The following is a 12,801-nucleotide window of genomic DNA, read 5'->3' as shown; positions in this document are numbered from 1 at the left end:
CTCCCTATACACCCTAACATCCCGCTGCTAATACCTCTCCCTATACACCCCAACACCCTGCTGCTAATACCTCTCCCTATACACCCTAACACCCTGCTGCTAATACCTCTCCCTATACACCCCAACACCCTGCTGCTAATACCTCTCCCTATACACCCTAACACCCTGCTGCTAATACCTCTCCCTATACACCCTAACATCCCGATGCTAATACCTCTCCCTATACACCCTAACACCCTGCTGCTAATATCTTTCCTTATACACCCTAACACCCTGCTGCTAATACCTCTCCCTATACACCCTAACACCCCACTGCTAATACCTCTCCCTATACACCCTAACACCCTGCTGCTAATACCTCTCCCTATTCACCCTAACACCCTGCTGCTAATACCTCTCCCTATACACCCCAACACCCTGCTGCTAATACCTCTCCCTATACACCCTAACACCCTGCTGCTAATACCTCTCCCTATACACCCTAACATCCCGCTGCTAATACCTCTCCCTATACACCCTAACATCTGCTGCTAATACCTCTCCCTATACACCCTAACATCCCGCTGCTAATACCTCTCCCTATACACCCTAACATCCCGCTGCTAATACCTCTCCCTATACACCCTAACATCCCACTGCTAATACCTCTCCCTATACACCCTAACACCCCGCTGCTAATACCTCTACCTATACACCCTAACACCCCGCTGCTAATACCTCTCCCTGTACACCCTAACATCCCGCTGCTAATACCTCTCCCTATACACCCTAACACCCCGCTGCTAATACCTCTCCCTATACACCCTAACATCCCGCTGCTAATACCTCTCCCTATACACCCTAACATCCCGCTGCTAATACCTCTCCCTATACACCCTAACATCCCGCTGCTAATACCTCTACCTATACACCCTAACATCCTGCTGCTAATACCTCTCCCTATACACCCTAACATCCCGCTGCTAATACCTCTCCCTATACACCCTAACACCCCGCTGCTAATACCTCTCCCTATACACCCTAACATCCCGCTGCTAATACCTCTCCCTATACACCCCAACACCCTGCTGCTAATACCTCTCCCTATACACCCTAACACCCTGCTGCTAATACCTCTCCCTATACACCCCAACACCCTGCTGCTAATACCTCTCCCTATACACCCTAACACCCTGCTGCTAATACCTCTCCCTATACACCCTAACATCCCGCTGCTAATACCTCTCCCTATACACCCTAACACCCCACTGCTAATACCTCTCCCTATACACCCTAACATTCCGCTGCTAATACCTCTCCCTATACACCCTAACACCCCACTGCTAATACCTCTCCCTATACACCCTAACATTCCGCTGCTAATACCTCTCCCTATACACCCTAACATCCCGCTGCTAATACCTCTCCCTATTCACCCTAACACCCTGCTGCTAATACCTCTCCCTATACACCCCAACATCCCGCTGCTAATACCTCTCCCTATACACCCCAACATCCCGCTGCTAATACCTCTCCCTATACACCCTAACATCCCGCTGCTAATACCTCTACCTATACACCCTAATACCCCGCTGCTAATATCTCTCCCTATACACCCTAACACCCCGCTGCTAATACCTCTCCCTATACACCCTAACACCCCGCTGCTAATACCTCTCCCTATACACCCTAACACCCCGCTGCTAATACCTCTCCCTATACACCCTAACACCCCGCTGCTAATACCTCTCCCTATACACCCTAATACCCCGCTGCTAATACCTCTCCCTATACACCCTAACACCCCGCTGCTCATACCTCTCCCTATACACCCTAACACCATGCTGCTAATACCTCTCCCTATACACCCTAACATCCCGCTGCTAATACCTCTCCCTATACACCCTAATACCCCGCTGCTAATACCTCTCCCTATACACCCTAACACCCCGCTGCTAATACCTCTCCCTATACACCCTAACACCATGCTGCTAATACCTCTCCCTATACACCCTAACATCCCGCTGCTAATACCTCTCCCTATACACCCTAATACCCCGCTGCTAATACCTCTCCCTATACACCCTAACACCCCGCTGCTAATACCTCTCCCTATACACCCTAACACCATGCTGCTAATACCTCTCCCTATACACCCTAACATCCCGCTGCTAATACCTCTCCCTATACACCCTAACACCCCGCTGCTAATACCTCTCCCTATACACCCTAACATCCTGCTGCTAATACCTCTCCCTATACACCCTAACATCCCGCTGCTAATACCTCCCCCTATACACCCTAACATCCCGCTGCTAATACCTCTCCCTATACACCCTAACACCCCGCTGCTAATACCTCTCCCTATACACCCTAACACCCTGCTGCTAATATCTCTCCCTATACACCCTAACATCCCGCTGCTAATACCTCTCCCTATACACCATAACACCCCGCTGCTAATACCTCTCCCTATACACCCTAACACCCTGCTGCTAATACCTCTCCCTATACACCCTAACATCCTGCTGCTAATACCTCTCCCTATACACCCTAACATCCCGCTGCTAATACCTCTCCCTATACACCCTAACACCCCGCTGCTAATACCTCTCCCTATACACCCTAACATCCTGCTGCTAATACCTCTCCCTATACACCCTAACATCCCGCTGCTAATACCTCCCCCTATACACCCTAACATCCCGCTGCTAATACCTCTCCCTATACACCCTAACACCCCGCTGCTAATACCTCTCCCTATACACCCTAACACCCTGCTGCTAATATCTCTCCCTATACACCCTAACATCCCGCTGCTAATACCTCTCCCTATACACCATAACACCCCGCTGCTAATACCTCTCCCTATACACCCTAACACCATGCTGCTAATACCTCTCCCTATACACCCTAACACCCCGCTGCTAATACCTCTCCCTATACACCCTAACATCCCGCTGCTAATACCTCTCCCTATACACCCTAACATCCCGCTGCTAATACCTCTCCCTATACACCCTAACACCATGCTGCTAATACCTCTCCCTATACACCCTAACATCCCGCTGCTAATACCTCTCCCTATACACCCTAATACCCCGCTGCTAATACCTCTACCTATACACCCTAACACTCCGCACACGGGTGACTTCCGCACACGGGTGACTTCCGCACACGGGTGACAGGGCTGCGATTTCCTTTCCTATTGTCGGACTTTGTTGCACTTATACATACGAATAAGAATGTTCAAAACCAAACAAAACAGTCTGGCATCACAAGGATGAAGAAATTAAAATGGTGGTGGGCCAGACACCACAAGAAATGACCATCGTTGGACAAAGATGGAAGGGGGGGAGGTGGTGAGATGGGAGGATGAGATGAGGGCATGTGTTGGAACAATGTGGAGAAGAAATGCTGTAACCGCTGTACCTGGGAGATCATTGGGGAGGCTTCATCCAGCAGTGGGGAGACAAGGGCTGACGATAATATACATATATAAACACAGACCTGATGTGTGCGGATCATTGCTGTATATACACACACCAAACCTGCCTATGATGGGAGCGTCTCCTGGCTGTAGAAACACACACACTAACATGCCTGTGATGTGCGCGCTGTGACGGTAGGGGTAGATGTGACTGCTTTTACATTAAGGTTATTCCTCCCATTACCCCTACCTGTCAGTGATATAATGTAGTTGTGTATGTACAGTTTATTGCAGCAGTCCTATATATGTTCCTCTTAAAGTATGTGAAACAGTGATGTACAGCTCCATCCAAGAGTGGGGACCTGTAGGGGTTAACTCCCTCTTGTAAACGGAGCTGTAATCACATCAGTTTGGTATTGTAGGCCTGGACACTGGGATGGGATTAGGACCATGTTTAGGAACCAGGGAGAGGTTGACCACTTGCTGAGTGGACTTGTTCTGCCAGGAAGCTGTAACCCCTGGGGATGTATCTGTATGGTTTGCCTGGGGAAGGGGATTGTAGCAGAATTGTCATGGCCCACCTTCAACCCCAGTAATCTCGTGAACCGGGTCTAGGGCTGTGTGCAGAGACCAGGAATATTGTTCCTACCCAGACAAGCTGGCACCCCCCTGAGTGGGACAGGGGTAAAAATACTCCCCCCCAGCAGAGTCATTCTGGACTGGATATTCTTGGTGAAGGCTGTGTGCGGACAGGGGACATGAAGAGCCCCTGTAAAGGAAGAGCTGACAGGGAGTCAGCAGAAGGGGCCTGAGGTGACCCAGTGCAGGGGTGTGGAGCATGCGGTGCAGCTGCGGTCTGCGTGGGCAGCGTCGGCCGGAGTGAAGCGTGAGGTGACCCAGTGCAGGGGTGTGGAGCATGCGGTGCAGCTGCGGTCTGCGTGGGCAGCGTCGGCCGGAGTGAAGCGTGAGGTGACCCAGTGCAGGGGTGTGGAGCATGCGGTGCAGCTGCGGTCTGCGTGGGCAGCGTCGGCCGGAGTGAAGCGTGAGGTGACCCAGTGCAGGGGTCTGGAGCATGCGGTGCAGCTGCGGTCTGCGTGGGCAGCGTCGGCCGGAGTGAAGCGTGAGGTGACCCAGTGCAGGGGTGTGGAGCATGCGGTGCAGCTGCGGTCTGCGTGGGCAGCGTCGGCCGGAGTGAAGCGTGAGGTGACCCAGTGCAGGGGTCTGGAGCATGCGGTGCAGCTGCGGTCTGCGTGGGCAGCGTTGGCCGGAGTGAAGCGTGAGGTGATCCAGTGCAGGGGTGTGGAGCATGCGGTGCAGCTGCGGTCTGCGTGAAGCGTGAGGTGACCCAGTGCAGGGGTGTGGAGCAGGCGGTGCAGCTGCGGTCTGCGTGGGCAGCGTTGGCCGGAGTGAAGCGTGAGGTGACCCAGTGCAGGGGTGTGGAGCATGCGGTGCAGCTGCGGTCTGCGTGGGCAGCGTCGGCCGGAGTGAAGCGTGAGGTGACCCAGTGCAGGGGTGTGGAGCATGCGGTGCAGCTGCGGTCTGCGTGGGCAGCGTCGGCCGGAGTGAAGCGTGAGGTGACCCAGTGCAGGGGTCTGGAGCATGCGGTGCAGCTGCGGTCTGCGTGGGCAGCGTCGGCCGGAGTGAAGCGTGAGGTGACCCAGTGCAGGGGTGTGGAGCATGCGGTGCAGCTGCGGTCTGCGTGGGCAGCGTTGGCCGGAGTGAAGCGTGAGGTGATCCAGTGCAGGGGTGTGGAGCAGGCGGTGCAGCTGCGGTCTGCGTGGGCAGCGTCGGCCGGAGTGAAGCGTGAGGTGACCCAGTGCAGGGGTCTGGAGCATGCGGTGCAGCCGCGGTCTGCGTGGGCAGCGTCGGCCGGAGTGAAGCGTGAGGTGACCCAGTGCAGGGGTGTGGAGCATGCGGTGCAGCTGCGGTCTGCGTGGGCAGCGTTGGCCGGAGTGAAGCGTGAGGTGATCCAGTGCAGGGGTGTGGAGCATGCGGTGCAGCTGCGGTCTGCGTGGGCAGCGTCGGCCGGAGTGAAGCGTGAGGTGACCCAGTGCAGGGGTGTGGAGCAGGCGGTGCAGCTGCGGTCTACGTGGGCAGCGTCGGCCGGAGTGAAGCGTGAGGTGACCCAGTGCAGGGGTGTGGAGCATGCGGTGCAGCTGCGGTCTGCGTGGGCAGCGTCGGCCGGAGTGAAGCGTGAGGTGACCCAGTGCAGGGGTGTGGAGCATGCGGTGCAGCTGCGGTCTGCGTGGGCAGCGTCGGCCGGAGTGAAGCGTGAGGTGACCCAGTGCAGGGGTGTGGAGCATGCGGTGCAGCTGCGGTCTGCGTGGGCAGCGTCGGCCGGAGTGAAGCGTGAGGTGACCCAGTGCAGGGGTGTGGAGCATGCGGTGCAGCTGCGGTCTGCGTGGGCAGCGTCGGCCGGAGTGAAGCAACGCAGGGAATTTTAAACTGCTGGCTAGCGGAGAGAAAGGCTGTGCTGCCCATACTACAGAAGGCAGCAGTGCAAGTTGGGAACGCATATGGGGGTAAGCTTCAGGACGGAGATCCCGGCCCCTGGGGCTTTAGCTTGTTCCCTCAGTAGGTGAGTTTTTGTGTGTTTTATTTACTGGAAGTTTATAGAAACTTTTTCAAATAAATTCACTTTTGTTCACAATTCTGCAGTCCTGTCGCGTGTATTGATCCATGGTGTAGATTGTCCTGGTCTCCCTTGACATGTGTCTCCTAGCTGTACATATAGACACACACTAACCTGCCTATGATGTGTGCATCGCCCGTCTCCACACACAGTTGTGAGTTCACAGCCTCAAAACGTGAATTCTCCAGAAGTTTCATCTCGAGGTTTCAGGAAACAGCAAATTCTGCAACCGAAGGAGAGCGTGAGCCTGAGAGGGACATCGAACACGCAACACGCACAGGAGCAGGAAACTGTGAGGGACACCGAACACGGACACACGCAACACACACAGGAGCAGGAAACTGTGAGGGACACTGAACACGGACACACGCAACACACACAGGAGCAGGGAACTGTGAGGGACACTGAACACGGACACACGCAACATGCACAGGAAACTGTGAGGGACACTGAACACGGACACACGCAACATGCACAGGAATCTGTGAGGGACACTGAACACGGACACACGCAACACGCACAGGAGCAGGGAACTGCGAGGGACACTGAACACGGACACACGCAACACGCACAGGAGCAGGAAACTGTGAGGGACACTGAACACGGACACACGCAACACGCACAGGAGCAGGGAACTGTGAGGGACACCGAACACGGACACACGCAACACGCACAGGAAACTGTGAGGGACACTGAACACGGACACACGCAACACACACAGGAGCAGGAAACTGTGAGGGACACTGAACACGGACACACGCAACACGCACAGGAGCAGGAAACTGTGAGGGACACCGAACACGGACACACGCAACACGCACAGGAAACTGTGAGGGACACTGAACACGGACACACGCAACACACACAGGAAACTGTGAGGGACACAGACCACGGACACACGCAACACGCACAGGAGCAGGAAACTGCGAGGGACACTGAACACGGACACACGCAACACGCACAGGAGCAGGAAACTGTGAGGGACACCGAACACGGACACACGCAACACACACAGGAGCAGGAAACTGTGAGGGACACCGAACACGGACACACGCAACACGCACAGGAAACTGCGAGGGACACTGAACACGGACACACGCAACACGCACAGGAAACTGCGAGGGACACTGAACACGGACACACGCAACACGCACAGGAGCAGGAAACTGCGAGGGACACTGAACACGGACACACGCAACACGCACAGGAGCAGGAAACTGCGAGGGACACTGAACACGGACACACGCAACACGCACAGGAAACTGCGAGGGACACTGAACACGGACACACGCAACACGCACAGGAGCAGGAAACTGTGAGGGACACTGAACACGGACACACGCAACACACACAGGAGCAGGGAACTGTGAGGGACACTGAACACAGACACACGCAACATGCACAGGAGCGTGAACCTGAGAGGGACATCGAACACGGACACACGCAACATGCACAGGAGCAGAAACTGTGAGGGACACTGAACACGGACACACGCAACATGCACAGGAGCAGAAACTGTGAGGGACACTGAACACGGACACACGCAACACGCACAGGAGCAGGAAACTGCGAGGGACACTGAACACGGACACACGCAACACGCACAGGAGTAGGAAACTGCGAGGGACATCGAACACGGACACACGCAACACGCACAGGAGCAGAAACTGTGAGGGACACTGAACACGGACACACGCAACACGCACAGGAGCAGAAACTGTGAGGGACACTGAACACGGACACACGCAACACGCACAGGAGCAGGAAACTGCGAGGGACACTGAACACGGACACACGCAACACGCACAGGAAACTGTGAGGGACACTGAACACGGACACACGCAACACACACAGGAAACTGTGAGGGACACAGAACACGGACACACGCAACACGCACAGGAAACTGTGAGGGACACAGAACACGGACACACGCAACACACACAGGAAACTGTGAGGGACACAGAACACAGACACACGCAACACGCACAGGAGCAGGAAACTGTGAGGGACACCGAACACGGACACACGCAACACACACAGGAGCAGGAAACTGTGAGGGACACCGAACACGGACACACGCAACACGCACAGGAAACTGCGAGGGACACTGAACACGGACACGCAACACGCACAGGAAACTGCGAGGGACACTGAACACGGACACACGCAACACGCACAGGAGCAGGAAACTGCGAGGGACACTGAACACGGACACACGCAACACGCACAGGAGCAGAAACTGTGAGGGACACTGAACACGGACACACGCAACACGCACAGGAGCAGGAAACTGCGAGGGACACTGAACACGGACACACGCAACACGCACAGGAAACTGCGAGGGACACTGAACACGGACACACGCAACACGCACAGGAGCAGGAAACTGTGAGGGACACTGAACACGGACACACGCAACACACACAGGAGCAGGGAACTGTGAGGGACACTGAACACGGACACACGCAACACACACAGGAGCAGGAAACTGCGAGGGACACTGAACACAGACACACGCAACATGCACAGGAGCGTGAACCTGAGAGGGACATCGAACACGGACACACGCAACATGCACAGGAAACTGTGAGGGACACTGAACACGGACACACGCAACATGCACAGGAGCAGGAAACTGTGAGGGACACTGAACACGGACACACGCAACATGCACAGGAGCAGGGAACTGCGAGGGACACTGAACACGGACACACGCAACACGCACAGGAGCAGGGAACTGTGAGGGACACTGAACACGGACACACGCAACATGCACAGGAGCAGGAAACTGTGAGGGACACTGAACACGGACACACGCAACACGCACAGGAGCAGGAAACTGTGAGGGACACTGAACACGGACACACGCAACACGCACAGGAGCAGGAGACTGCGAGGGACACTGAACACGGACACACGCAACACGCACAGGAGCAGGAGACTGCGAGGGACACTGAACACGGACACACGCAACACGCAACACGCACAGGAAACTGTGAGGGACACTGAACACGGACACACACAGGAGCAGGGAACTGTGAGGGACACTGAACACGGACACACGCAACACGCACAGGAGCAGGAAACTGCAAGGGACACTGAACACGGACACACGCAACATGCACAGGAGCAGGGAACTGTGAGGGATACTGAACACGGACACACGCAACACACACAGGAGCAGGAAACTGTGAGGGACACTGAACACGGACACACACAGGAGCAGGAAACTGTGAGGGACACTGAACACGGACACACGCAACATGCACAGGAGCAGGGAACTGTGAGGGACACTGAACACGGACACACGCAACATGCACAGGAGCAGGGAACTGTGAGGGACACTGAACACGGACACACGCAACATGCACAGGAGCAGGGAACTGTGAGGGACACTGAACACGGACACATGCAACACACACAGGAGCAGGAAACTGTGAGGGACACCGAACACAGACACACGCAACACGCACAGGAGCAGGAAACTGTGAGGGACACTGAACACGGACACACGCAACACACACAGGAGCAGGAAACTGTGAGGGACACTGAACACGGACACACGCAACACACACAGGAGCAGGGAACTGTGAGGGACACTGAACACGGACACACGCAACACGCACAGGAGCAGGAAACTGTGAGGGACACTGAACACGGACACACCTAACACGCACAGGAGCAGGAAACTGCGAGGGACACTGAACACGGACACACGCAACACGCACAGGAGCAGGAGACTGCGAGGGACACTGAACACGGACACACGCAACACGCACAGGAGCAGGAAACTGTGAGGGATACCGAACACGGACACACGCAACATGCACAGGAGCAGGAAACTGTGAGGGACACCGAACACGGACACACGCAACATGCACAGGAGCGTGAGCCTGAGAGGGACACCGAACACGGACAAACGCAACATGCACAGGAGCAGGGAACTGTGAGGGACACTGAACACGGACACACGCAACATGCACAGGAGCAGGGAACTGTGAGGGACACTGAACACGGACACACGCAACATGCACAGGAGCAGGGAACTGTGAGGGACACTGAACACGGACACACGCAACACGCACAGGAGCAGGAAACTGTGAGGGACACTGAACACGGACACACGCAACATGCACAGGAGCAGGAAACTGTGAGGGACACTGAACACGGACACACGCAACATGCACAGGAGCAGGGAACTGTGAGGGACACTGAACACGGACACACGCAACATGCACAGGAGCAGGGAACTGTGAGGGACACCGAACACGGACACACGCAACATGCACAGGAGCGTGAGCCTGAGAAGGACATCGAACACGGACACACGCAACACGCACAGGAGCGTGAGCCTGAGAGGTACATCGAACACGGACACACGCAACACGCACAGGAAACTGTGAGGGACACTGAACACGGACAGACGCAACACGCACAGGAAACTGTGAGGGACACTGAACACGGACACACACAGGAGCAGGGAACTGTGAGGGACACTGAACACGGACACACGCAACACGCACAGGAGCAGGGAACTGTGAGAGACACTGAACACGGACACACGCAACACGCACAGGAGCAGGGAACTGTGAGAGACACTGAACACGGACACACGCAACACGCACAGGAGCAGGAAACTGCAAGGGACACTGAACACGGACACACGCAACACGCACAGGAAACTGTGAGGGACACTGAACACGGACACACGCACAGAACCAGGACCAGGAAACTGCGAGGGACACTGAACACGGACACACGCAACACACACAGGAAACTGTGAGGGACACTGAACACGGACACACGCACAGAACCAGGACCAGGAAACTGTGAGGGACACCGAACACGGACACACACAACACACACAGGAGCAGGAAACTGTGAGGGACACTGAACACGGACACACGCAACACACACAGGAGCAGGAAACTGTGAGGGACACTGAACACGGACACACGCAACACGCACAGGAGCAGGGAACTGTGAGGGACACTGAACACGGACACACGCAACACGCACAGGAGCAGGAAACTGTGAGGGACACCGAACACGGACACACGCAACACGCACAGGAGCAGGAAACTGCGAGGGACACCGAACACGGACACACGCAACATGCACAGGAGCAGGGAACTGTGAGGGACACTGAACACGGACACACGCAACACGCACAGGAGCAGGGAACTGTGAGGGACGCTGAACACGGACACACGCAACACACACAGGAGCAGGAAACTGTGAGGGACACCGAACACGGACACACGCAACACGCACAGGAGCAGGAGACTGCGGGGGACACTGAACACGGACACACGCAACATGCACAGGAAACTGTGAGGGACACCGAACACGGACACACGCAACACGCACAGGAGCAGGAAACTGTGAGGGACACTGAACACGGACACACGCAACACGCACAGGAGCAGGGAACTGTGAGGGACACTGAACACGGACACACGCAACACGCACAGGAGCAGGAAACTGTGAGGGACACCGAACACGGACACACGCAACACACACAGGAGCAGGAAACTGTGAGGGACACTGAACACGGACACACGCAACACGCAACACGCACAGGAGCAGGAAACTGTGAGGGACACTGAACACGGACACACGCAACACGCACAGGAGCAGGAAACTGTGAGGGACACCGAACACGGACACACGCAACACGCACAGGAAACTGTGAGGGACACTGAACACGGACACACGCAACACACACAGGAAACTGTGAGGGACACAGAACACGGACACACGCAACACGCACAGGAGCAGGAAACTGCGAGGGACACTGAACACGGACACACGCAACACGCACAGGAGCAGGAAAATGTGAGGGACACCGAACACGGACACACGCAACACGCACAGGAGCAGGAAACTGTGAGGGACACCGAACACGGACACACGCAACACGCACAGGAGCAGGGAACTGTGAGGGACACTGAACACGGACACACGCAACATGCACAGGAAACTGCGAGGGACACCGAACACGGACACACGCAACACGCACAGGAGCAGGAGACTGCGAGGGACACTGAACACGGACACACGCAACATGCACAGGAAACTGTGAGGGACACCGAACACGGACACACGCAACACGCACAGGAGCAGGAAACTGCGAGGGACACTGAACACGGACACACGCAACACGCACAGGAGCAGGAAACTGTGAGGGACACTGAACACGGACACACGCAACACGCACAGGAGCAGGGAACTGTGAGGGACACTGAACACGGACACACGCAACACGCACAGGAGCAGGAAACTGTGAGGGACACCGAACACGGACACACGCAACACACACAGGAGCAGGAAACTGTGAGGGACACTGAACACGGACACACGCAACACGCAACACGCACAGGAGCAGGAAACTGTGAGGGACACTGAACACGGACACACGCAACACGCACAGGAGCAGGAGACTGCGAGGGACACTGAACACGGACACACGCAACATGCACAGGAAACTGTGAGGGACACCGAACACGGACACACGCAACACACACAGGAGCAGGAAACTGTGAGGGACACTGAACACGGACACACGCAACACGCACAGGAGCAGGAAACTGTGAGGGACACCGAACACGGACACACGCAACACGCACAGGAGCAGGAAACTGTGAGGGACACCGAACACGGACACACGCAACACGCACAGGAGCAGGGAACTGTGAGGGACACTGAACACGGACACACGCAACACGCACAGGAGCAGGAAACTGCGAGGGACACTGAA

At 55.8% G+C, this 12,801-nt stretch overlaps 1 protein-coding gene across 1 annotated transcript in view; it reads right to left on the bottom strand.

Moving 5' to 3' along the window:
• Window positions 1–12,801, bottom strand: part of MAF1 (MAF1 negative regulator of RNA polymerase III) — a gene marked incomplete at its 3' end in the record, with an annotated part of 86,698 nt that overhangs the window by 58,126 nt on the left and 15,771 nt on the right. Inside the window, exon 3 of the mRNA XM_075583107.1 lies at window positions 6,156–6,264. Within this exon, the coding sequence (XP_075439222.1) occupies window positions 6,156–6,238 (83 nt within the window). The remainder of the gene's footprint in view (window positions 1–6,155; window positions 6,265–12,801) is intronic.

This window comes from Ascaphus truei, unplaced genomic scaffold (genome assembly GCF_040206685.1).
Source record: "Ascaphus truei isolate aAscTru1 unplaced genomic scaffold, aAscTru1.hap1 HAP1_SCAFFOLD_286, whole genome shotgun sequence".
In the NCBI taxonomy this organism is placed as follows: domain Eukaryota; kingdom Metazoa; phylum Chordata; class Amphibia; order Anura; family Ascaphidae; genus Ascaphus; species Ascaphus truei.
Note: the sequence above shows the minus strand (reverse complement) of the source record. Positions and strands in the feature narration are given on the sequence as shown.